Raw genomic sequence first — 26,910 nt, 5'->3', positions numbered from 1 at the left:
GCTGTAATGCAGGAAAAGCAATCATCAGTTTGCACACAACAAGGTTACATAAACAGTTTTTTTTAACATTGATGAATGGAAAAATATTGGCTCGGGCACCAAGAACTGCACAGTTGCTCCATGTTTAGTAGTGCTGCCTCACAGTGTCAGGGACCCAGCTTTGATTGCAGCCTCAGGTGACTGTGTGGGTTTCCTCTGGGTGCTCCAGTTTCCTCCCACAGTCCAAAGATGTGCAGGTTTGGTGAATTGGCCACGCTAAATTGCCCATAGTGTTCAGGGTTGTGTAGGGTAGGTGCATTAGTCAGGGATAAATGTAGAGTGGTAGGGTAGGGGAATGGGTCTGGGTGGGTTACTCTTCAGAGGCTTGGTGTGGACGTTTTGGGCCTAATGGTCTGTTTCCACACTGCAGAGATGCTGAGAACAATCTCCCTATTCTTTGAAATAGTGGGCTCTTCTGTATCCACCTCAGAGACCATACAGTCCCTTGATTTTATATGTTATCTCAAAGATATCGCTGCCAACACTACAGCACTCACTCAGTATCACACTAGAGTGCCAGCTTATGGATTTGTGCTTAATTATCAAGAAAGACTGAACAGGTTGAAACCACTGTCTTTGAGAAGGTTTGGCCAGTTAGCTTGACATTTGTCATGCTCAAATCGATAATTAAGGAGATTCTACCTGGGCACTTGGAAAAACTGAAGATAATCAGAAAGATGCAGCACAAAATAAAAATCCTGCATAACCAATTTACTGGAATTGTTTGAACAAGTAATACGTGCTGTGGATAGAGGGAAGCCCATCAATGTACTGTACTTGGGTTTCCAGAAGACATTTAAACCAGGAAGGCCAATTGGAGGCTAGCCTTTATTATGAGAGGAATTGCTCATGAAAGTAAAAATATTATGCATCATTTATACAAGACATTTGTGAGAAGACATCTCAAAAATTGCCTCCAGTTTTCACCTCATTATTTAAGGAGGGATGTAAACGTGGTAGAGGTAGTTCAGGGAAGTTTATTATGTTGGTATCGAGAGTGAGTGCTTAGTCTTGTGAGGAAAGATTGGGCAGGCTAACCTTCTTTCAATTGAGTTCAAAACACCGAGAGGTGATTTGGTTGGCATTTATACACACATTTCTAAGGTTGTTCTTGTTTGGCAAGAGATCCAAATGTTATTAGGGATAGGTGGGAATACAGAGTTTGGAACATTAACAAATCAGCTATGCCTGATGGAGCAAGCTCAAAGGGCTGAATGGCCTATTTCTGTCCAAATTCAAATATGCATCATGAGAGAAGCATTCTAGTCAGGAACTACAGGCAGTTCCATCATGACAAGGAGCCTAGGTAGGTCTAAGATGTGAGTTTCAGTGATCGGGATGAGTCAGTATCGGGCTGGGTCCGAGAGGCTGTGGTAAGGTTTAAATAAGGAGATAGCCTTTAAGAGGGGGGGGAAGGCCCAGACCACCTGCAAAGGAGCCTCCTCCACAACCCCAACATAGATTTATCCAATATTGGTCCTCACAGCTTCAAGCAGAGTATGGACCTTCCCTCTGCATGGGTACATTATGGTAATGAGGCCCTTAAGTGGCCAGTCATTTGCTACTTCAAATGGTGAGATTCAATGTTAAAAAAAAGACTTACCCTAATGATGACTAAGTAACCACCGTTGATTATTGTAAAAACTAATATCATTTCGGGAAGGAAATCTGCCTTCCTGATCTGGTCTGGCCTACATGCAACTCCAGACCCATAGTGATGTGGTTGACTCCTAACTGCTACCTGGGCAGTAAATGCTGGCCTCACCAGTGATGTTCACATCTATGAAGGCTAAAAACAAAACCCCAGTGGGGCAACGTAAAATTCAGCCCAATTTTTGTCACTGTTTGGCAATCCAAAACTAGGGGCCATAAATAAAATATGCTCACTAATAAATTCAATAAAGAATTTAAGAACCAAATATCTTTATCCTGACACCGATTAGAATGCTATCACTTGAAATAATGATGTAGATACATTTAAAGGGATGCTGGATCATAAAAGGAAAAGGAATAGAGAGACATGTTAATGGAGTTGAGTTAAGAGGGGTGGGAGAAGGCTTATGCGATACATAGACACTGGCATAGACCAAATAGGCTAAGACCATAAGGAATAGGAACAGGAGTAGGCCTTTCAGCCCCTTGAATCTGCTCTACTGTTCAAAAGGATCATGACTGACCTAACACTGCTTGCATCCACTTTCCTATCATTTTCCCAAAATTCTTGATTTCCCCATGATCAAGAATCTGTCTCAGCCTAAGATATATACAAGGACTCTGCTCCTACAGTTCTCTGTGGCAAGTAGTTCAAAAGACTCACAAACATCTGAGAGTAAAAATTCCTCCTTATCTCAGTCTGAAATTATTGTCCCTTATTTCTGAGATTATGCCCTCTGGTCCTAGAATCTCCCATGAGGAAAAACATCCTCTCAGCTTTTACCCTGTCTAGAACCTTAAGAATCCTATATGTCACAATTAGGTCACCTCACACATTTCTAAGCTGTAAATTCTCTGTATAATATATTCCATATAAACAAGGGATTTTGATAGTGAAGACCCCAGTGTATTATTTAAAACCCACTCCTCAAACACACAGACCCTGACATTACATAATACACCAGTAGCTAAACTGGAGGAGAAAAGAGTTTATTTTAAACATGCTAAGTATTTATTCACTGGTTCTTACAGAATGATATTATGGATCCAACTAATAAAAGGTCTCTGTGTGTAGTTTAAGATGAAGTTCTGAATATTACCATCATTATTCTTTCCTTTGGATTGCCAGCCATCTCTCATCTCTACTTTTATGTGACACGGCAAACCCCCTCTCCACCACTGCCTTTCTGTGCTCCTCTTCCAAAACCACACAAATACTAAGCCACCATTATCAGATTTATGACAGCGACTACCATTCAAACATAAACTGTGCTCTGGTTGATTTGTTGGTGATATAAGTGGTATTTGACTATCACTATCCCATGTCTGCACAGGGATACCTCTCAGTTCTGTCTTACAGGAGTGAAGGCTTTTAAAGATTCCAAGCTTGGCTGGTTACTTCAAATGTTTTGTAAAATTCATTCAGTCCATGGCTATATCCTTTTACTTTAGCAGGTGAAATATTAGCATTATCAGCCTGTCTCATTGTGTTTCCTGTTCAATTTCCTGTTGTCTGTAATTTATTGATTTTGAGTCAGCACTTAACATTGAAACTGCCTTTGTAAGTGGCTCAAATAGAAATCTTGTATGTTCACAGTCTCCCACAACCATGTGGAAAACAGGAATGGGAGTAGGTCATATCGTAACTCAAGTCTGTTTCCCACCATTCATTGAGATATATGTGACCTAACTCAATTATTCACCTTCCTCCCATACCTCTTAACACCTTTGGTTAGCGAAAGTCTGTCAATCTCAGGTTTACAATCGATCATTGATCTCACATCAACTGCCATTTGCAGAAAAGAGTTCCAATGTTCTACTATTATTAGTGTGTAGAACATCCTTCGAACTTCACGCCTGGAAAATCTGACTAATTATTAGGCTCTGTCTTTGTATCCTGACTTTCTAGCCAGTAGAAATTTGTTTCTCCTTACTTTCCCTGTTGGGTTCCTTACTATCTGGAAAAAAAATTAATAAAATCATCCCTTAACCTTCTAAATCTCAGGTAATAAATGTCAAGTTTGTGTAATCTTTCATTGGTATGTAATGATCATTATAGTAAATCTATACTGCACTCTCTCCAAGCTCAACTTATACTTCCACATGTATAGTGCCCAAATTTCCTTAGAGTTCTCTGCATGGAACCTAAAGCAGGGTTCTGTGTGGGTAAAACCAGACTTCGATCCCCATGTATTCTAATCTCCAGATATTTGGATTATTTTCTATACCCCTTCATTAAATTTCAATTATCTATCCACCTGATCCCCAAGTCTATTTGAACTTCCATTGTTTCTAGCTTTTCACCAGTTAGAAAATAGTCTGGTTTAGCATTTTAAGGTCAAGCTGAGTGGCTTCACATCTGCCTCTAATGGAATAAATTTGCCCATTTGCATAACACATCAACATGCATCAATATCTGTTTCGACGTTTATTCTTACATCTACAATGCTACCTACCTTGGCAACTGTCATTGGCAACTTTGTATGTGTCGCTTTCGTATGTATCTCATTATCTAAGTTGTTATTGACTAGTTTAGGCCCCAAACTGGGAGAAACCAGTGACTGTTCTAAAGGAGAGTCACTGGATTGGAAACATTAATTATGTTTCTCTCTCCACAGCTGCTGCCAGACCTGCTATGTTTTTTCAGCAATTTCTATTTTTTTCTACTATAACCTGTCAGTTGAAGCACCCTAACCATTATTCCTACACTCTGTTTCCTACCTCTGCAGATAATTTCCTAGTTACATCAATAATTTACCTTCAACTTTAGACTTCAGCTTTAGCAGGTCTGGAAGCATCTGTGGACAGAGAAACAGAATTAACATTTTGGGTCCAGTGTGACACTTCTTCAGAACTTTCATCAGACGTGATGTTCCATTTAGAAATCTGCGTTGCAGCTCTGATCAGCTGAATATTTTCAAGATGTTTAGTCACCCTGTCCCTTATTAAATATTTTGTCAATTTCTCAATCATAGATGTTATTCTAATTTGTCTACAGTTTCCTGATTTCCCCCTGCCACCTTTCTTAAATTGTGGAGTGGCAGTGTTCCCTACTGAAGGAATGGTACCAAATCGAGAGGACTTGTGAAAGATTATAATTTGGGCATTTACCCCAAGCGGAGGCAGGAGCAACAAAAGTCCTGGAAAGTTTCATTCCAAAGCACACCTGACCCTGCTTTGGAATTCGATATTCCTTCATTATCCATGGATCAAACTTGTGGAACTCTGCCCTTAACAGTACTGGTTGCTCACTGTCACGTTCTCCCTGGCAATTCAAGGTGAGCAATAAATGCTGGCCTACTGAGTGATGCCATGAAGAACAATGATTTTGAGAACTTGTGATTTTCTCATCAATAAAAGCGTTATATGACAATCACTTGATCCAAAGGATTTTTCTCTCTTTAATCCCATTATTTCCTCATTGGTGTTTTTTGCTTGCATTGGAGGTTGGTTAGTTCAGTTGGCTGGATAGTTGTTTGTGATGTTAGACACCAACAGTGTGGGTTCAATTCCCACACAGGCTGAAGTAACCATGAAGGATTCTCCTCAAATTCTCCTTCGCCTGAGGCATGATGATCCTCAGGTTAAACCACCACCAGTCACCTCTCTTTAATGAGAGAGTGGAACTTTGGCAACTTTATCTCTTAGTGCTGACATTAATTTGTTTGAGAACCGTCATGATTCAAAAGCAGTTTCTTCAGAATATCTGTTAGGCCTCTTCCTCTGCTGTAATTACTGATACTAAGTAATTAGCACATTGGTTATCTGTCATTTATTTTCATTAACAATGTCCCTGTTATTGGTTTTCAAGAATCCCAAATCATTCCTGACAACCATGCTCTTCCTCATAAAGTTGTATTTTTTGCGTCAGTTTTGATACTCTTGCATGTGTCTTCCTATTCTTACTTGATGAAGCTCTAATGATCTTTGTCGCTCTCCTTTGTATATTTTCCATTCAACAAGATGTGTTTTTTTCTTGCAGTTTTGTATATTTATTTTTGTAGTTGCAGCTTCCTTGCTACTAAATAACTATGTAGACCAAGATTCTTAAGTCTCCCTCCCAGCTCTGGCACTATCTTACATATTAAAACCCTGGCCTATTTACTCTTGTAAAAGAGAAAAGACAGTTTAACAATTCCTGTCAACACTTTATTTATGTCAAGAGAAAGATTCTCACTGAAGGATTAACCTGTCCTTCTTTCTCAGACTGGGAGGCCTACTGTCCATTTTCAGCACTTTCCCCTTCTATTTCTGACATTGTTCTCTGCAATTTATTTTTGTTACTTGTCTAATTTCTGACTTGCAAAGGACAGCTGCCTGAATTTAACTTGGAAGAAATGGCCTTCGAGACATGGAAATAATAGGTCTCTATGTGTCCAAGTGAGGAGCCCACTTTTTGATTAAGAGAGGAGAACAAAGATCAGATAGCAAAAAAGTCTCAGAAATTGAAAATGTGTGTGTGTGTATATATATATATATATACGCCAGACACCCTGATAAATCTAAACATTTCTGTTGCTCCTCACTTCTGATGATGTTGAATGGTTACCTTGCCCTACTTAGTTGTTGAAAGTAATTGGAAACAAAAATGAAACCAGAAACTGCTGGAAAACTCAGCAGGTCTGGAAGCATCTATGAAGAGAAATCAGAGCTAATGGTTTGGGTCCAGTGACCCTTCTTCACTGGACTTGAAACATTGACTCTGCTTTCTCTCCAGAGATGCTACCAGACTTGCTGAGTTTACCCAGCAATTTATGTTTAGATTAGATTAGACTTACAGTGTGGAAACAGGCCCTTCAGCCCAACAAGTCCACACCGACCCGCCGAAGCGCAACCCACCCATACCCCTACATTTACCCCTTACCTAACACTACGGGCAATTTTAGCTTGGCCAATTCACCTGACCCGCACATCTTTGGACTGTGGGAGGAAACCGGAGCACCCGGAGGAAACCCACGCAGACACGGGGAGAACGTGCAAACTCCACACAGTCAGTCGCCTGAGTCGGGAATTGAACCCGGGTCTACAGGCGCTGTGAGGCAGCAGTGCTAACCACTGTGCCACCGTGCCGCCCACCCGTTTGTGTTTTTGTACCTGATTTCCAGCAGCTGCAGATCTTTTGGGTTTTTCTTTGCTGAAGGCAATTAATTGCCTTTGTGACCTTACCTGCAGCCTGGAGATTGGGGTTCTATTTGGTGCGGGAGTAGATTTCTAACCTCCTCCTCCTCCCTTCTTGTTTTATCTGTCTGATGATCACCTGTTGGCGGTTGTGTTAAAGAGCCAGAAATTTTGTCCTGCTTGATTTCAGAGTTTTAATTTGGTTTTCAATAAAAAAAAGAGTGCTTGCAATGCTACCCAGAGTTCAATAAAATTTGACGTCTGGAATTTGCAGGCGTCAAAACATTGATTTTGCTCACAAATGTTTCAGAGGGTAAAAAGAAACAGACAGTTAACACTGCAATGGCCATAGTCATGTCTCAAACCCTCTCAGTTCAGGAAAGAATCTTCTCACAGCACGCAAACAAGCTGTGTCATGGAACCTCTGTATTTTTTATGTCAATGCTCAGTTTTGTATTTTTCAGGTCTATCGGGAATATTAAGAATTGATTACATATCAATTATTCCATGCTTTATATATTATTATCTGACTAAAATGCTTAAAGTCAAGGACTGCACCCATGAGCATATCCATCATGTATCAGTCTCTTGTTCCTTGTTCATTATTGTCACTGTGGGCTTTCATTTGTCTGTTGCGACTGTTCAGGTTATTGGCTAAGAAACATTCATTTTTTTTCATTGTTTTAATTTGACTAGAGGACATCTTATGGTCTTAAAATGAAAGCAATGGGTTGACAGTGTTCTTCAACTTCTATTTGAACTCAACTTTTTTCTTGTGGCAAGTAGATCTGTTAAATGACATGGGGGCAAGTCTTTTATTTCCACTGTGCCAGGACTGATGCACTCATTTTAACTTGCTGATTTTATGAATGGTCTTGGTGTCGCAATCTCTTGGTAATAGAGACGCAATGTCGGAAAGGTTCAGAGGTCAAGCCTAGCTGATGTGATTAGTGGGAGTGACAGAATGTGCTTTCAAAACCACTCAGCAGATCTCCGAGAGAGAGGGAGAGAGAGAGAGAGAGAGAGGCAGAAAGATAAAACTTCACCAGCACAGGGAAAGAAAGGGTTGAAGAGCTGGTCAAGAGGGCTGGAGGCTCTGTCTATATTGCTGAACAGGGGCCCGATTCAACTCTGTGTGCACTGGAGTTCTCTGAGCTTTCCAATAGGTTGAAACTTATCTATCCGGAGAGCATTCAAACAAGTCCAGCTCTCTGAGGCCCACAGTAGCAGAGTTCCACATCTTTAAGTACAAACACAGGTCAGCAATTTCTGATTTTATTCTGAGTGCTACTTGAGGAAGAATCTAGTGTAGCCCGCGGGTCACTTTGAGAAGCAGTTTGTGCTTTTATTCACTTTTATACATTGTGGACTCAAAACCCATGAAGAGACTTTCTTCTGTGCGTTGCAAGTCAGAATGCAGAGAGATCATTGTGTTGGGGACCCCTTAACGAATGGATTTTGCTGTTTTTGCTTTTTTCTGTTCATTGCTTTGCTTTCAATCATCCTGCTTCAGTCCGGAGTTGTCACTTACAAAAAAACACAACGAGCTTTCTTTCGCCCTGCAGTGGGATTTCAAAACTAATTTTGGAATATACACACATATACATCTCTAAGTATGTCGAATTATTCAGGCAATGTTGTGATGTACAGGGTTTTTTAGACCATCTTTTAACTGTTGTTAAGCATCATTGGAAATCAGAAAATGTTGAATGGAAATGCTTCACATGTACAAAGTGCAACTTATTAAAGGACCTAAATGCCACTAATGGCCGTATATTACTGTGCTATTACGACCCGCAGCTCTCACTCCAACTGGGACATTATTTGGGGGAGATCTATGTGGTACCTAAAATTTGCAACTAGACATTTACGTCGCTGTAGTTTTCTAAAGGTCTGATCCCTCACGAGAAACATTTATAAAATATTGAACTTTAGCAAAAAGCAATGATCCAGTTATAGGAAGGTGCTGGCGGAGGCTGGGTAGGTGTAATATGGGGTGGTGTGAATGTGCTGGCACTGCAGTTAGGTCACCCTCTGATTCCGTTTGGATATTCAGGGAAGTAGGGACGAGGAATAGTAGTTTTAGACTGTGGACATACTTGGGACATGGGAGGGGACAGTTACAAATGCTCACCCTCTTACTAGAACACCACAGAATCTGCAACTTGCCCTGAATCTTCAACAGAAAAGCTGGAAATTCTGCGACACTTCAGCTCCTAGTTAGGATAGGATTGTGACACCCTCTTCCAGGTGCCAAGTTAGTTTCACAAGTTTTCTTTTGCTGAACAAATTTCTACGAAACGCATCATTTATTATTTTGAATTTAACATTGTTACTGAATGAGTCTTTAAGCTGAAAGCTGGTTAAAGTAAATATTGAGGAGAGAGAATTTGTTTGTTTCTTGAATTTTGACAAATTGTATTTAAAAATAACAAATTGACAGATATGCCACCACGGAGCCAGAATGTAGTTTTCTATTGTAAAGAGAAACGGTCTTTGTTTTCATTTCTCTCCAAGATGTTGTAAAAGTGGTGAACTTAGTGAAGAACAAGTAATACAGTGGGATACAAAGGATAATGCCAGCTTCACTAGGCAAGGGGGCCTCCTAGTGGTGACAGAGATTTGTTACAGACAAGGGGCCATCCGTTAAATTTGTTGAAAGTAAAATCCCTCTTTGAACAAGAGCTGAATCTTGTGCACTACAAACTGCATAAACCAAGATAAATTAGAAGACTTTAATTCTTTGAAAAGCTCCTTGAATCTTGCAGTGGAGAGAGCCACTTGAGTTTTTAGTTCCGTGCAGGAAATGCAATGAACATTTTGGACACTGTTTAGAATAGAACCACAGGATCGTTACAGTGCAGAAGGAGGCTATTCAGCCCATTGTGTTTTCACCAGCCCTCTAAATGAGCAACTTGCTGAGCACCATTCTCATGGCTTCTCTACTTAATTGGTTGGTCGTTCTGCTATAAGTCAGAATGTGAAGGAGTGAGTGACAGGTCCATTCCCTCTTGTGACCCTGGGTACTTTTATAGTTTTCTTGGAGTCATAGAGTCCTACAGCATGGAGACAGGCTCTTTGGCCCAAACTGGTCCATGCCGACCAAACTATCCATCCACACTAACACCATTTCCCTGCACTTGACCCATATCCTTCTAAACCTTTCCCATCCATGTATTTGTCCAAATGCCTTTTAAATGTTGTTAATATACCTGCCTCAACCACTTCCGCTGGCAGCTCATTCCACATATGTACCACCCTCTGTATAAAAAAGTTGCCCCTCAGGTTCCCTTTCTTTCTCTCACCTCCTGTCAGATCTGACCAAACCTACTGAATTCCAGTGAGTTTTGAGCTTACTGGTTGATAGTCTGGTTCCATAATCACTAAAGCACATTAAGTCAAATCTCTCCTCCTGAATCCTTACAATATGTTTTGTTGTTGTTTCTGGGAAGTTGGTCAGAGGAGAAGGTGCAAGTAAGTGATAGCCTTGAAACCTATGACCTGAGCTGGTGCTGTAGATGATAGGATTTATGCATTAACCTCTTGTCCTATGTTTTTCCCACTTTCTCTCTTGTATTGATTCCTTCTTACTGAAGGAGATTCTGTGGATATCACAGGTTTCCCTTAGGTGTCAACACAATCATGAAGAGTGGGCAGATTGCTAATCCATTCCAGTCCTCACCTCACATCAACAATCGGTGATCAGGAGTGCAATCAGTCCCCAGGGTACACGTGACTGTTTGGTCCCAGAGCCACGCGATTGACTCTTCCAACCCTCAGGGCTGACTGAGGATGGCCAATTAATTCATCTGAACCCTGAGAACAATTGTAATCAAAGGACCCAGCCATGTGCCAAGCTGTGTCTTTATTCACAGCTCCTCCTGTCTCACCTAACACAATGTTTCCTTCCAAGTATGATTCTGTTTATCTTCAGTGACCCAAGAGGTGGTTGTTGAGATTCCAGGCTCTGTTGAACATGTTGGAGATTTGGCTGCTACCCTCCAGCTCAGACACAGAATATTTGACCTCTGCTCTTGTGAAGCTAACTCCAGCTGTAACTTGTATGTGCTCAGTGTTTGTGAGGTCTGTGAGCGTGTGTGTATTTGTATTAATATGTACTGTTTGTGTTTATTGTATGACTGGCTCAGTGCCTCATGTGTCTGTGTGTGTCTGCGTGTCTATGTGTATGTATGTGTGTGTGTGTATATAGGGTATCTTGTTTAGCACCATATATGAAGCAATAGCAGAACAGCAGTTCCTCTTTATACCCTACCCACCCAGTTATTTTTGTACCATTCTGGGGAAGAAAATTCAACGCAGAAAACAAAAGAGGTCAACAATTCACCAACACCTGACTTGTGCAATTGCTTAGGACCAATTTTCACCATGTGTGTGTTTTTGTGCGTGTGAAATTTGTTTTGTGTGTTGTACGAATTGCTTGGTCCTCTTGTGATGTTCAGGTTATAATAAAGCACTGTTCTCGTTATTTCCCTCCAACAAAGTGCTCAACTCAAATCCCAAAGGCAAAATGGGTTCTGGTAACATTTAGCATCTAATGTAATTGGCTGGTGCTGATGCCTTGAGCTGCTTCTCATTTTCTTCTTCCAACATCCTTTTTAACTCCCTTCTTGCCTCGAGATTATAAGTTTTCAAACTGGGGTCCTGACCCCAGGGTGTCAAAAGATCACAATGTTCAGGAGGTCACCAGATTTCAGTACTTGCCCTGTGTCTGATTTCTGTATTTGTTGATTTTCACTTCATTTCTGTTGCTGTACTCTAAGAGCAAAATGTATTCTGGAGAATGATACATTTCCTTCAGATAATTGCCACTGTCTTTCGGATGTTGGATTGTGCTCCTAAGTGCATGTCTGTATTCACAAGGAATTCCCTCCACAAAGAAGTAATTTTGAAATGCTCTGCTCAATCTAAGGCTTTAAGTGGGTTGATGAATTGAAACCTAAACCCAAACCGCTAAATGCTATAATGGAAAACTTCAGTTCTTCTCTTCCATGAGGTGCCATTCTCAACCCAGAGTTGACAAGCTGAGTAGAAAATACTTTATTCTACCAAGTCAAAACTCACACAACACCAGGTTATAATCCAACGAGTTTAACCCCAGTCCAACTCTGGCATCTCCAAATCATGACTTTTTTCTACCATGAGATGTACTAACATCTTTTAGAGAATTAAAAGTATTCTGGTGCCAATCTTTCACCAGTTGCTCCAAATTTGCATCCTTGGCTTACCCCTCAATCCTGAACTCTGGGAGGGCAGTGACAGTATCCCTACCTCTAGGCCAGAAGGCCTGAGTTCAAGTCCAACTGACTCTAAAGGTGTGTAAATAACATCTCTGAGCAGATTGATTAAAACATCTCCTCATCAATCCTGGAGGTTCTTGAGGCACAATGGTAATGTCCCTACCTCTAGGCCAGCAGGCCTGGGTTGAAGACCCAGTTGTTCCAGAGGTGTGTTATAATATCTGGTTGGTTAGGAAAGTGTCTACTCCTCACTGCTGAGCATTTCCCTGTCGAGCTCTGCTTTTGTTTGCTTAGCCTGATGATGGGTAGTCCAAGTCCCAGTTGCTGAAGTGTAGGGTTGAAAAGAGGGAAGTGGAAACACCATGAGCAGCCTTGGAATTTTCCAGATACTCGTGGTGCTGACTGAGTGGAGGTTTTCTGTGTATTTATCATCAGGGATCTATCTTAGAAACCCACTGTTACTATGCTCAGTGTTTCAGTAGTTTGTTCTTAGTCAGGCTGCCATTTTAAAGTTGTGACAAAGTTCCATTTGGTGAGTGGTCCTTAAATCAGATACCAACCTGAAAACTCAACAGGCTTCAAAGTGACAGTTTCTAGACCAGCCTCAAGTGTTGAGCTAATTAACATTTTCTGATTGATATCTCAATACTTACTCTTAAGGCTTTGAAATATCTACCATTCCAATCTCCTTTCCTTCAGTTGTGGAGAATTGTTCAGCTGGATTACAAATTCCATTTAATGCTTCCCTGTACGGAGACTGCAATGTGAATCTTTCACTTTAGGGTGGAATCCAGCTCTGGCTGATGAGACAGAATGTTGGTCAGGGCTGAGAATGATATTCCAGCCCTGTGAACAGGATTTATAGTGGAAGAACTATTGGTATTAGTCACTCTGAATCTACGCAATCCCAATTTATTTTGCAGGGTGAAAACTAAATCAGTAAATGCTGTGTAAATTTACAAATTCCCTGTCTGCCTGGATTAATTTTATATTTAATTTTACTTCCAGATTTACTATAAAGTAATTAAAGAGGTAAAATCGGGTGACGAGCTGCTGGTTTTTATGAAGGACGGCGTCTATCCTGATGGGACAATGCCACCAAACCTTGATGGTAAGGCTTGTACTAAGTAGATAGACAAATTGTTAAATTGGGCACTAATTGTCCTTGTCTGATTATGTTTAATCAACGCAGTGTCTCTCCAACTACTTGCGATGAGACCATGCATTCCCTCCCTGTGGAATGGTGATGTGATAATGCAGTGCTGTTCCACCTGACCCCAGTGAGACCAAGCAGTGAACCTCTGTCTGACTGTGGGTGAGGCAAGGCAGCAGTTTCCCTATCTGATCAGTGAGACAATGGACTGTCTTTCCATACAACATGTTGGTCGCAAATCTCTATTCAAAGAACAGAGTGATGTATGCTTGAGTTCTCAAATGAGGCAGATTCTGAGAATTTTGTGATTTTGCACCCCTCCTCCACACCTCTCGGGAAGGTGGGAATGCTCAGTCATCCCAACTTTCAGCCATCTTGTTCCCAGCACCCTGTGTGATGCAGTGGCAGTGGACCCAGTCGATGGTGAGTGGACATCCGCCTGGTTGCAACAAAAACCCAAAATTCATTACGAGGAAATGTGTGTCAGGTTACTTTTTGCTTTATTTAATTCCTCCCAGATTCTTTGTCTCCAGCCTTATTATTTTAACTGGGTGATGGGACATTAAAACACATCACGATGCAGAATGAAGGAGGAAAGAACTTGCATTTAGATGGTGCCTGTTACAACCTCAAGACATCCCAAAGCACTTTACAGCTAATGGAGTACTCTCTGAAGTAAAATCATTGCTGCAATGTATAGCCAATTTTCTTATCACATAGGACCCCGTGCCTGATTTACTTAATGGTCCATCTCTGTGTTTAGCCGAATGTGCGTACATTATTGAATCCTTTCCAAATCAGCAGAGGAGACTAACCCTCCTGCCTCAGTGGGCTGCAGCACCTCTGGGCATGTTCCTGAGACACAGAAACCTGCCAGGCCCTTAGTCCCATCCTCAGTCAGTTCTGAGTGAGCGAATCATAACCAGCCTGGGCGAGGTGTTACAATATTGGCCATAGCTGCTCTGAGTTGGGAAAGAGGGAGGGGGAAGTCAGGCGGATTCTTGAAGCTGGAAGAACAGATTTCTGGATATTGGGCCCTGACCTTAGACGTGACCTTGGCTGCGATATCACCCAGGTCATCGAAAACTTGAGGGGTTTGAGGGAAGTGTGTAACAAACAGAGTTGTCAGCTAGCATCTTGTGAACCATAAGGAAAGTAAACTCTGGCAGGAGGAGAGACGATGGTGTAGGACAGGAAGAATGAAAGGTGACCTGTGTGCAGCCAATGAGAGAAGTTTGAACGAGCTGCTCAGTTTTCTGTCTCCAGAGGAACTGGCTTCGTGGATTTGTGTACAAAGGCCACATAACTCTGCTTTATTTGGCTCTTTATTTTTTTTTTGAGACCCATTAGGGCCCGATTTCACTTACAGTCTTTCATTCCTCTTTTGTCCCAAGTGCTGTTGATGACAGCAGAGATTCACAGACAGAAACGCCGAGTGTGGGGAGGAGGGAACGGTGGGATTCTTGCTGATGTGAGACGTGTGGGGGCAGAACCCAGGCAGAACTGACCCCCTTCACACCAGTCGTTATGTTGGAATATTTACAACATCCAGTGGATTGTTTGACTTGGCACAGGGAGCAGGATGCTGCCTCGTAAACTCAATAATAGCTGCTCCCTTTCTTTAATTTGTTTGAACTTGGGCTGCAATAATTTATGATTATACAGCGCAGGCCCTCACAGCATTCGGCCCGAGTCCTTTACTCTGTGTGATTTTAACAGGTTCTCTGCTAAGATTTTTAACTCGCTCCTATTCCTTATCATCCCTTTCACCCGGCGTGTGGGTCTTTCTTTGACCGCTTCCCCCCACCCCCCCTCCCAGACGAACAGCGATACCGATGTGGAGACTGCGACGAGCTCTTCCGCTCGAAAGTGGCATTGCGGCGGCACCAGGCCTACGCCTGCAACAACGTTAATGCCATCTTCACCACCATCAACGAAGAGTTCAAGCAGAACCAGCTGGGTGACGGGCCGCTTCACGAGTGTAAAGACTGTGACCGGATATTCCCCAACGAGTACAGGTATGTGGAGACTACGGGCTAGCGGCCAAAGAAGTGGTGCTTTAAAGCCTTTGCTGCTGATGTCAGCTCCACACGCTCTCTACCGCATGCTGAGACCTCCCGCAAACCGTTACTTAATCTGTGTCAAACATCGAAAAGTTGGAGCTGCATGAAGAAGGACCAGTCAGTTTATGGCAGAGACTCTTCCAATTGGCAATGCACGTAGTTTCACTTTTCCACACCATCCCCACTTTCATTCCATGTCTGATATTTAACATGATAGCACAGATGAATTTAATATTTTTCCTTCAAGCAGGGGCCTTAATGAAGGAGGGTAAGCTTGGTGCTTATATGTCGTTCCCTGTTTCGAGAGAGCGAAAGGTGAGCGAAGCATGACTCAGAGAAACGTCATAAACTCAAGAGGGGAATCTGAGCCATTCGCAGCCCATCTACTTAGAAAACCCTTCCATCTCACAGCTCAGTTTACCCAACTGCTGCCAAAATGGTTCTTGTCATCACAGTCCCGCTTTTTTATGTCCATTCAAAGCTCTTATACTCAGTTCCTGTCTAATGGTATTTAATGCAGATATTAACCCTAGTTTCTCATTTTTGATGATGGCAGTAACAATTGTAATTTCTGTCCTTATGTTTGTATATCAAAACAACTTTGTGTAACCTGGTACTTTCAGATTTGTGAAGTACTCTCATTTTTTATCACTTGCTATAATTTAAATTACAACTATTCATTCACTAATTGAGCTGCGTTTGACTAAATATTCATTAACTATTGTTTAACTGCGCTGTTGGGATTAATTTGTAAAAGTTTAGTCCCTTGCTGCTGCAACTTCCAGTAATTTAGTGAGATAAAGCTTTGTTTCCTCCTCTCTTTCAAGTGGACTTGGGGTGGAGGAGGTGAGGGGAAAAGGGGCGGGAAGTCATTTGTAAATGGTCGTGTTTGTAGAAGCTACAATGTCCTTTCAGTCATTTCCTGGAAGCCTGTTTAGCTAAAGTAGTTAATAATGAGAATATATTGTTGTCGCAAATGATTTTGCTGCTCCTGAATGCAGCCTTCGGCACACTCGCAAATGGATGGCTCCCAGATTGGAAATCCCAGTCTGTTAACTGCTTACCTTTGTGCTGGGTCAGTAAAACCCCTCCTTATTTGGTAAATATTTGATTCTAACTGTTAAAACCTGCTCTTTTGTTCTGTGTGTTTTATGATTTCTTTCTTCTCTTGTGTTAAGACTCTGGCTGACTTGGTATTTTACAGAATCTTTCTCCCCAGCTCTTGTATAGATGCCACCTCCACCCCACCCTCCCCCCGGAAGAGTAATTAGGATACACAACAGTGTGTGGTCTCAAAACTCTCTGGGACCTTCATTGCAAGTGGTGGCTCTTCTTGTGAGAGCCTCTAACAGTGAGCATCAGTGAGTTAGTCAGTCATGTTGAGACCAACCCTGTGTTCGTGCCAATGGCCACACGTACATTTTCCAACTGGCACAGTGGAGGGCGCTTGGACGTGGGCACTGACTAATTGCAACACGCCAATTGTTAACAACTGACTGAAAGCAGTAAGACCAAAGAATGAACTTGCATCTCCTGGACTCAGTACAACTGGGATAGCAGGAGAGCTGAAGTTTCTTTTTCAAGGGTATTTAAAAACTGTCTTCCATCATGTTAACTCTTAGTGCAATGTTCTCTATCTCCTCTGTCCTATTGGTACAGCCTGGAACAACACATGATCATTCACAGTGAGGAACGTGAATATAAATGTGACCAATGTCCAAAAGCTTTCAACTGGAAATCCAATCTGATTCGTCATCAAATGTCACATGATAGTGGCAAACGCTTTGAATGTGAAAATTGTGATAAGGTAAGGTTGAAGGTAAGAAGAGCCAAACCTTTCATTGTCTTACTGTTTTTACTGTTATTAACTTTGCTTTGAAATCATATGTTAAGTTGGTACAATGGCAGTAGGTTAGTAAGAATTTTGATTAGAGAAGCTCATGTTAATTACTAACTAATTAACTGGTGTTCTGGTGAGTCAATTAGAAATTAGGGTCATAGAATCACAAAGATGTACAGCATGGAAACAGACCCTTCGGTCCAACTTGTCCATGCCGACCAGATATCCGTACTCAATCTAGTCCCACCTGTCAGCACCCAGTCTGTATCCCTTCAAACCTTTCCTATTCATATACCCATCCAGAAGCCTTTTAAATGTTGCAATTGTACCAGCCTCCACTACTTCCTCTGGCAGCTCATTCCATACATGTACCACTCTGAGTGAAAAAGTTGCCTCTTAGGTCTCTTCTTTATCTTTCCCCTCTCACCCTAAACCTATACCCTCTAGTTCTGGACTCCCCTATCCCAGGGAAAAGACTTTGTCCATTTATCCTATCCATGCTCCTCATGATTTTATAAACCTCAGCCTCCAACATTCCAGGGAAAACAGCCCCTGCTTATTCAACCTCTCCCTATAGCTCAAATCCTCCAACCCTAGCAACATTCTTGTAAGTCTTTTCTGAACCCTTTCAAGTTTCCCAACGTCCTTCCGATAGGAAGGAGACCAGAATTGCATGCAATATTCCAAAAGTGGCCTAACCAATGTCCGGTACAGCCGCAACATGACCTCCCAACTCCTGTACTCAATACTCTGACTAATAAAGCATTGATGGGATTTGTTTAATGGGAAATGTCTGACAAGTTTCTATCAAGATCTTGGAATTAACCAGACTTCAGTATCACATCACTCAGAACTTGTATCTCATACTGAGGCCAATTTTGGAAAAGTGTGTGATAAAACTCTGGTGAAATTACTTTAAGCACAACTGGCATCACTAGATGTAGAGATATAATAGGACAGAGGTGAGGGGTTCTTGTGGTGCAGAGGTAGCGTTCCAACTTCTGGGCTGAGAGGTCTGGGTTCAAGTCCCACCTGTTCCAAATGTGTGTAATAACATCACCGAACAAAAACAGGACAGAGACTGTACACTTACAAAATGAGTGCAGAAAGTGAGTCATTTATTGCGAGGACTTACAATGGGCCTGACCACGATGCTGCAGCCTGTGGCTGTGTTGATGCTGGAAGCTGAACAGAGAGTGTATCAGTCCGACCTGAAACATTGCAGCCTGTAGGCCTGACAGGATTGCTGTGTTTAGATTAGAGTGGTGTTGGAAAAGCCCAGCAGGTCAGGCAGCATCCGAGGAGCAGGAAAATCGATGTTTTGGGCAAAAGCCCTTCATCAGGAATGGTGTGTAAAATCATGACACAGTGATTTCCAAATTTCATGGAAACACAGGAACAGGCCATTCAGCCCTTTGAGCCTGTTCCACTATTCAATATCATCATGGCTTCTCATCCTATCCAATAGCCTGTTCCCACTTTGTCTCCAACCCCTTTTACTCCCTTTAGTTTTAAGAACCAGGTGTATTTCCTTCTTGAAAACATTGAGTGCTATGGCTTCAACTACTTACTGTGGCAGAGATTTCCACAGGCTCACCACTCTCTGGGTGAAGAAATATCTCATTATCTCAGTCCAAAATGTGCCCTGTATCCTTAGACTGTGGCCCATGTACTGGACACCCTTCCTGTATTCATCCTGTCATATAGTCATAGAGTCAGACAGCATGGAAACAAACCTTTCAGTCCAACTTATCCAGGCCAAATTTTCCCAATCTATATTTGTCCCATTTGCCTGTGTTTGGCTCATTTCCGTGTAAGTGTTTCCGATTCATGTACCTGTCCAAATGTTGTAATTGTACCTTCATCTACCTTTTCCTTTTGCTAATGAGTAGAGTTAATTCCAATCCCATTTGATCGCGAACCATATTTCAAATATATAGTTCCTAAACGATTATGCTTAAATCATTAGGAGAAAGTGTGTGGACTGCAGATACTGGAAATCAGAGTCGAGAGTGTGTTGCTGGAAAAGCACAGCAGGTCCAACAGCATCCGAGGAACAGGAGAATCGACGTTTCAGCATAAGCCCTTCATCAGGCTTATCAGAGCTTCATCATCAATAACAGGCTTCATCAGAGCAACAGATACTACTTAGGCACCACAGAGTTCCTCAGCTTAGAAGAATATTGAAGTATCAGTCTTTGTCAGTGAAGTCTTCATTATGGCCAACCCCAATCCAATAAACTGATAACCAGGAGTTTGCCCACAGTGAGATTCCAGCTTCAATTGGTCAATTTAGATTATGTGGTAAAGATCCCAGCAAGAAGATTTTTAGGCTCCCTAATGAAGGGCTTATGTCTGAAACGTCGATTTTCCTGCTCCTCGGAAGCTGCCTGACCTGCTGTGCTTTTCCAGCACCACACTCTCGATACTTAAATCATTAGTCTAGAATTTCTGTACATCAGGTGGGTTTGGGAGGTGGGGAATGATGTGCTGCCAAGGTGAATGAGAAGGAAATGGATAGAAAGGTAAACAAAAGATTGAGAGTTGGTGCTTGAAACTTAGAGAAAAAAAACAAGTCTCTTTCTTTCCACTGTTTGAGTTTCTGCTGATTCAAATTCTTATCAGGGGTGATGTGAGCAGAGTTTCAGGTTGTATCATCTCTCTATTGAGTAAAAGGGAGGGAAAAGGTTTCTTAAGGTGGGACTGCTCACAGTTACTAGAACAATACTGTTTATCCTTGTACTGTTCCATGAAATGTCCCAAGGTAATGATGCTTCACTCACACACAATGAAAGGCAGTCCAGGACTTGTATGTCCACACGGCCTTCCAGATCCCAGGACAGCCTAAGAAACTTTAAAAATACTTAATTTTCTGTGGACTGCAATTCACTGTTGGAGTTCAATAAACAGCACTAGGGCTGAAACCCCTGGTTACTGTTAGAAGTTCAGTAACAGCACAATTCCTGTTCCATTTTAAGGAAGGTGAAATTGAGCTGTACTGTTTTTAACCTCAGTCAACTCTGTGGTGCTATAACTATTACCCCCAAATTCTATTTCCTTTTCCCTTTCTCGAGACATTATTGCCATATTAGTCCATAGAAACTCCTTCCCAGGACAAATTCATAAAAAAGTTGTAAATTTTTGAAAAGAAAAAAACTTTTCAAAGCAGTAAGGATGCTCATTTCATGATGAAATATAAATAAAGAAAGGAAAGTCACCATAAGACTGCTCTCTTATTAGAGAGAGACCACTGTGGCAGTTTGACCCTATACCTCAGTGAGGGATAAGGCTGAGAAGGTGGAACCTTTATGGTAATCTCAGCTATTGAAGGGATTGAACCTGCACTGTTTACGTCACCCAGACAACTGAGCCAACCAACTTCCAGAAGCAATTGATACATAATATTCTATGCGTATACACAACTGACTTGCCTGGTCACATATTGAAGTTACATTGAATCTGCATTTCTTGTCCATGTGCTCCACTGGAGTTGTGGCAGACTTTCGGTTCTTTCCTTTCTACATTTTGTCTTGTAAATTGCTGTACACATTGCACATTCATTGGTACCAGCATCAACTGTTGCAAATGCAAAAGCAGGTTTTTGTCACAAGGTTAACCCTGTGGATTAGCCTTTGGAAATTCCTCCCCATCACCATCTTATTTTCAGAAACGACCAAAAACAACCCTGTTGGCAATTCATCAGTTTTTGAAAAACTGAGCCATTTGTGATTGTGTGACACCGAAGGTTCTGCCCTGATGTATGGGAATCTTGCCACACTTCATTCCTAAACTACCAAATCAGATCTGTAGTGATTGCTATTCCCACACCATCACCTCTGGAGCTGTTCAAGAATCTAGCCTTGGCCTTAGTCTGTTTTCTGTTCACATGTTTCCCCTCAATTATAATGTCTGCAAAATCAGCATGAGATTCCATGTTCATAAATTGACAACAATCAGCTCTACCTCACACCACTTGTGTTGACCTCTGCAATGCCTAATTTATCACATTATTTGTGTCTAATATCCAATATTATTTGAGCAGGAATTTTCTCCAACTAACTATAGGTAAGGTAAAATCCACTGCCTTTGATCCCTGCCACAGATTCTATTCCCTGTCCATTCTTTCTATTCATGGCAATTGTTTCAAGCCAAGCCAGAACCATTTCCAAAGTTAGTATCCAGCCTAAAGCCCCTGTGCTCCAATTTGGCTGTAGCATATCCACAATTTTATTCTCTCCATACATTGGCAGCCTGCTTTCAGCTGCCTTGACTCTAAACTCCAAGATTCCCAGCTTGAACTCTTCTGCCTCTCGGCCACTCACTATCCCTTTAACGTGCTCCTGAAAACAAATCTCTTGGTCATCCCCCCCAAATATCTGACTCAGTATCAAAAGTGCTTTTATTGACAGTGTTGTTAAGTACCTTGGGACATTTCACTGCTATTTGTTAAGTGCTCTGTGTTAATCCAAATCATCGTTATTGAATACAGAGGAACCTCAATTATCCGAATGATATAGGCAGGGAGTATTTTGTTCAGATAACTGAATATTCGGATAATCAAACACAGTTTAGCCAAGCATCCAGACCATTCGATCTTGGTTAGATAATCCGAAATTCGGAAAATCAAATGCTGGATAATCGAGGTTACTCTGTATAGACAGTTACACAGATGGTCTAGAGTTTCTCTGCTAGCCCGGAGTTGCCCTTTGTCATTCAGACCTTAGCTTGGTAATTATTTTAACCAACCTGTTCAGGACACCTCCAAAGTGGGTCTTGAACCTCGACCTTCTATCCCCGGAGTAGGGGCACTACCAATGCACCCCTCACTTTAACTCGGTGGATATCTTCAAATCAATATCTTCAGAGATATTGCTATTACTCCTGGAGTGGTAGGATTTTAACCCAGGTATCATAGCTCAGAGTACGGACACTACCACTGAGCCATAAAGGCCCTAACTTTAGATCAGTAATGCACCCTCATTAACAGAAGCCAGGTAATAACTAGGTATTTGATTACTGTCTGATTGCAATTTGTTTTATATCAACCTGTTCAGCAATGTTATTGCAGATGGGACTGAAACCCCAGTCTCTTGGCTCAGAGCAACAGATACTACTTCGACAGCACAAGAGACCCTCAGATTAGAAGGATATTGAAGTATCAGTCTTTGTCAGTGAAGTCTTCATAATGGCCAACCACAATCCAATAAACTGATAACCAGGAGTCTGCTCACAGTGAGATTCCAACTTCAATTGGTTGCGTTAGATTATGTGGTAAAGATCCCAGCAAGAAGATTTTTAGGCTGCTTTGTTTCATTTCTCTTTGAAAAATGAGACATTGTGGAGAGATTGCTGACAGCCTGTCTCCTGCTGGTTAAGCAGGTGTAGAGCTATATACCACAGTTACATTAGTAGTAAATTTTACCAGACACCAGGCGTGTACTGAACCCAGTTATGCAAAGAGATCAAAGGTTCAATGTCTGTGACATAGTACTTAAATCAACCAATTACATTTTAACTGGTTTAAACAAAATGAGATCTTGACTCTGGCAAATAATTGTACAATTAATTAAGAGAATGGAAGGGCAGATATAATCATACAGCACAGAAGGAGACCCTTTAATTGTGGCCAAGTAGTTAGGGCAGAAAATGTTAAATTGTTTTTTTCACCGACATTTTAATCCTCCCAATTATGATTCCTAACATTCTTAATTTGAGCTATTTTCTGGTCCTGTGGTAGTGCCCCTGCCTTTGAGCTAGAAGATCCAGGTTCAATTCTCAACTGCCCTGGAGACAGAACATAGAACAGTACAGCACACGAGAACAGGCCCTTCGGCCCACATTGTTGTACCGAACGTGAAGCCAAGTTAATACAAAAATAACTGCAGCACAGAGGAGTACCTGGCTAGCTCAGTTACATAAGGGCCTTAATCACAGAATTGTTGGGTCAAACTCTGTATTGGTTGCTATAGTTTTAAGGGCCCTTTTGGTGCAGTGGTGCAGTCCCTTCCTCTGAGCAGGGATATCTGGATTCATGTCCCACCTATTCATAACACAACCGAAAAGGTTGGCTTAAAAATATCTAGACCAAGCAACCCATTGTGTTTTTTCTGCCCTTTGAAAGTGTTGCTCAATTAGTTTTACCCTCCACAGTCCTGCAATTTTTTTTTCCTCTCCATATTAAGATTCCTCTGCAATAATTATTTATCCTGTTTTAAAGAGATCTCTAAAACCTGCGACTGGGACAGTCCCCTTTAATAGGTTGCTGTGCAAGGTTTCCAATGACTTCCTTTATTATTGTTCACTCCCTCTCTCTTTCCTATGCATCAGGTCTTCACTGATCCAAGCAACCTCCAGCGGCATATCAGGTCTCAGCATGTGGGAGCCCGGGCACACGCTTGCCCTGACTGTGGAAAAACCTTTGCCACCTCGTCTGGATTAAAGCAGCACAAGCACATACACAGCAGCATTAAGCCTTTCACCTGTGAGTTATTGCATCTGTCTTATCTTCATGTGTACTTGCAGGTATCCTGTGTTTTCTGACATCTAATCACTTTCTCCCAGTCTTATGATTGACTAAGTCCATGTGCATAGTGCAGTCCTGCCAACTCTCTCTCTTTTTTTTAAAGGTCACTTGTTTCTGTTAATACATATGCCAGACACATGCTTTTTCTTTAAGTCTGCAGTTCTCAAGATTCCCCAGCATACTGCCTTGCCCTCTTGTTACTCCTTTATATCATTTCAGATTTTGGATTCAGCTAACTTGCAAATAATGGTTTCTTCCCCTCATCAAAATATTTTGTATGAGCCCTCTTTTCAACTGAGACAGTTTCAAAATAATCCAGATATGCATATTGAGTGTAAAATATTTTCCAACCATACCCTTCCTCAGTTCCTTCACCTCCTCACCCCCTATTTCTCCCCTGTAGGTGTTAACCCTTGTTGGACTTTCATGGAGGGTGGACATCTTCACCCTATGACCTTGCTTCACCTCTGTGCCCAGACAGTTAAACAAAGAGTCTTTGCATTCACCAGCACGTTAATTATCGATACTTATGGAAAAGCCATAACGTATTTGCTTTCTGACACAAGTGAAATCACAACAAGTCAAATTTATACCTAGTTGTCTTTTACATTTTGGTGCATTGACTGGATGAAGTCCTTATTTTACACCACATGTTTAAAACCAAAATGGCTGCCCCGTGTGAGCTAATAGAACTTTGATCTGTTGGTATGCCTCTGACTAATTCCAGACAGTCATTACACCAATTCCCTTATTTACAGAGATTTGACCTGACACACTCATTTCCTGTCAGATTTCTGCCATTAGCTGTTACAAATTGGAAATTAAATGCACTTTCTGATAACTAGTCTGCCTGCCATCTCAAACCCATTAGTGCTCAGAGATAAGATTCGGTTTAAAAAAAAGTTTTCATAAAGCTTTGCCACGTAATTTCAGCTGTGCCAACTTGTTACTCATCATGTCATTGATAAGTTGGTGATTAATTCCAGTGTTCAAAGTGATTATTTGCAGTGATAGGCTGAAATGTAAGGGACAGACTGAATGCTTTATGAAGAATTTGCAAATTGTAATATTTGTGTTTGTGTTAGTCACACACTCCTGGGAGACTGACCTTTGAGGCCCAGAACTGCTCCACAGAGTCAAACTAAATATATCGAAGCTGTCACTTTTCATTTTGTCCACACTGAGCTTTATATTATTGGCAATGGTATGTTTCCTCCCAAGTTCCAAGTCAATTAGGGAATATATGCAGATGTTGACTATTTCTGCAGCAGTTAAAATGCAGCAGTCACTTGGAAATCTTAACTTTCCTCTTTGGCTTTATATTTATTCTTTGGTTCTATTTTCTACCTGATGTTCAGTGTCACACTTTCAGTTGACACGTTACCTTCTCCTTCATCCATGGAAGCAAAAGGTAAAAACCATCTGTTCCTCCATCATGTTGACCTGGGACTGGTAAATAGCTGATGGCCTTCTGAGGGTAGACCTGTCAGCACAATTGTCAAGTGCCTTGGACTGAGAGCCTTCAAAACGCACTGTGGACAGGCACATTTGACCAACTTGACTGATTTTCCAATTTAATTGGGAATTTATTTCACTGCCACTAGAACTGGGGGCTCAGCTGGTAACCTGTTACACAATCTATTCCTCTGTTACTGTAGAACATGACCAACCATGTTCTGCCCATCGGAGATCTTGATGTGAGTGGCCTGCCACTTAAGAGGATGGTGTGAGACCAGTAGCAGCCAGGAAGTTGGTAAACCAGACCGCCTGATTCATTTAACAGTGTAGTCCAGCCTGAAAGGTGCTATTGGTTAGAAACGCTCTCACCATTCCTGAAAAACTATGTTTGAGTTTAATTACACCTTTTTCTGCATCAACATGGCTACATAGTAAAGGGTAATTGCATAATAATACTAAGTTCACTTTGTGGTTTTCTTTTATATATATTTCTTTTTGTTATTGATGGTATAGCTATATGTAAGTACAAATACCTCAAGAATGAGCATTTTTCTAGATAATCTTATCTCTAAAGGCTTGAAATACTGAGATATTCAAAGGAACCCCTGCCAATATTAACACTAAGCCAAGGAACCACCAATAAATCCAAAAAAAACCTCTCAAGATCCTTCCTCATACTGGTACACTCCCTTAAATTCCCTGTTCTAACTTCTGAAAGAAAATGTCAGCTACACAAACTAAGTTTTGCTTTCATTAAAATGAGATGTCTGCTGAGCTATACAGCAGTCTGATGATGGGACAGAGATCACACAAATTCCCTAACAGACGCTTCAGTTTGAAATCCTACGCTCAAGAATATTTTATTTTCATTTTCCTAACTGCTCCATTTGATTTTTAACTTTTTAAATGGAGCAAGGTTAAATTGTACAAAATTTATATTTCAGAATTTTTTCATAGACTGTCCTGTAACTTCAGCTTGTTCAGTCTCTGCCTGGCTGACATTACTGCAGCCACGCTAGAGTACATATATGGCCAGTTTCCAGGTTGGTTAAAATTAAACTCAGCGAAGAAAGCACTATTAACAATGGAGAGGTAAAGTATTTTATCATTTTGGGTACCAACTGGTATCCTCAGGTCAGAGGAACGATGCAGCATCTGCTTTGACCCATGATGTTCCTTCAGCACACTCCAAGCTCAGTATGTTTGACCTTTACAGTAACATGATCCAGCTACATGTTAAGTATTTGACACAGCGTGAAAGATTTACAGAACACTGCAACCTACAGTTGTTATCTAATTTCATGGGAATTATTAAACTCCAAGCATGATGCAAATAAATGCTCTTTTCCTGTTTTGTTTGTGAAACGTATTTCCAGGTATAGTAGTGCTGTAGTTATATTATTTCATTTAACTGTTTTTATATGATTCGTGACAAATAATTAGAAGGATGAGGCCTAATGGACCTAAAATCACTTTGAGAATGAGAGTTAGTGCTATAAGATGCAAATATTGATAAGCTGAGAGGTCACTTAATTGTATTGGATTCACTGTCTTGTATTTAATTGAGCTAAGTGGTCAATATTAAAAACGGATCTGACACTTTGAAGGGCTTGTGGAGGATGAAGGTACTGTAATTTAGATTTATTTTTGAGTAGAACCTTTCGTGATAGTGTCTGAGGTGAGAGTGTATGTGAGCTTGCATCAGTTCCACAAGAAAAATATTCATTCATTCTAAATTTCAGGCTGAAAACTTTTTCAGCTTCAGAAAGTTTCACCTCCTTTAATAGTAGTATACCTTTCAACTA

At 41.2% G+C, this 26,910-nt stretch overlaps 1 protein-coding gene across 8 annotated transcripts in view; it reads left to right on the top strand.

Moving 5' to 3' along the window:
• Window positions 1–26,910, top strand: part of prdm16 (PR domain containing 16) — a 487,488-nt gene that overhangs the window by 390,850 nt on the left and 69,728 nt on the right. For 5 of the 8 annotated variants that reach the window (XM_060852362.1, XM_060852361.1, XM_060852360.1 and 2 more), the window contains exons 1-5: window positions 8,034–8,068; window positions 13,077–13,179; window positions 15,041–15,239; window positions 16,944–17,091; window positions 23,452–23,605. In XM_060852362.1, coding sequence (XP_060708345.1) covers window positions 13,131–13,179; window positions 15,041–15,239; window positions 16,944–17,091; window positions 23,452–23,605 — 550 coding nt within the window. In that variant the 5' untranslated portion in view covers window positions 8,034–8,068; window positions 13,077–13,130. Of the gene's footprint in view, window positions 1–8,033; window positions 8,069–13,076; window positions 13,180–15,040; window positions 15,240–16,943; window positions 17,092–23,451; window positions 23,606–26,910 lie in introns of those variants that run through there. The other 3 variants (XM_060852365.1, XM_060852364.1, XM_060852363.1) reach the window with 1 other exon arrangement.

This window comes from Hemiscyllium ocellatum, chromosome 37 (genome assembly GCF_020745735.1).
Source record: "Hemiscyllium ocellatum isolate sHemOce1 chromosome 37, sHemOce1.pat.X.cur, whole genome shotgun sequence".
Lineage (NCBI taxonomy): Eukaryota > Metazoa > Chordata > Chondrichthyes > Orectolobiformes > Hemiscylliidae > Hemiscyllium > Hemiscyllium ocellatum.
The sequence above is the reverse complement of the archived record's forward strand: the minus strand, read 5'-3'. Positions and strand labels throughout refer to the sequence as shown.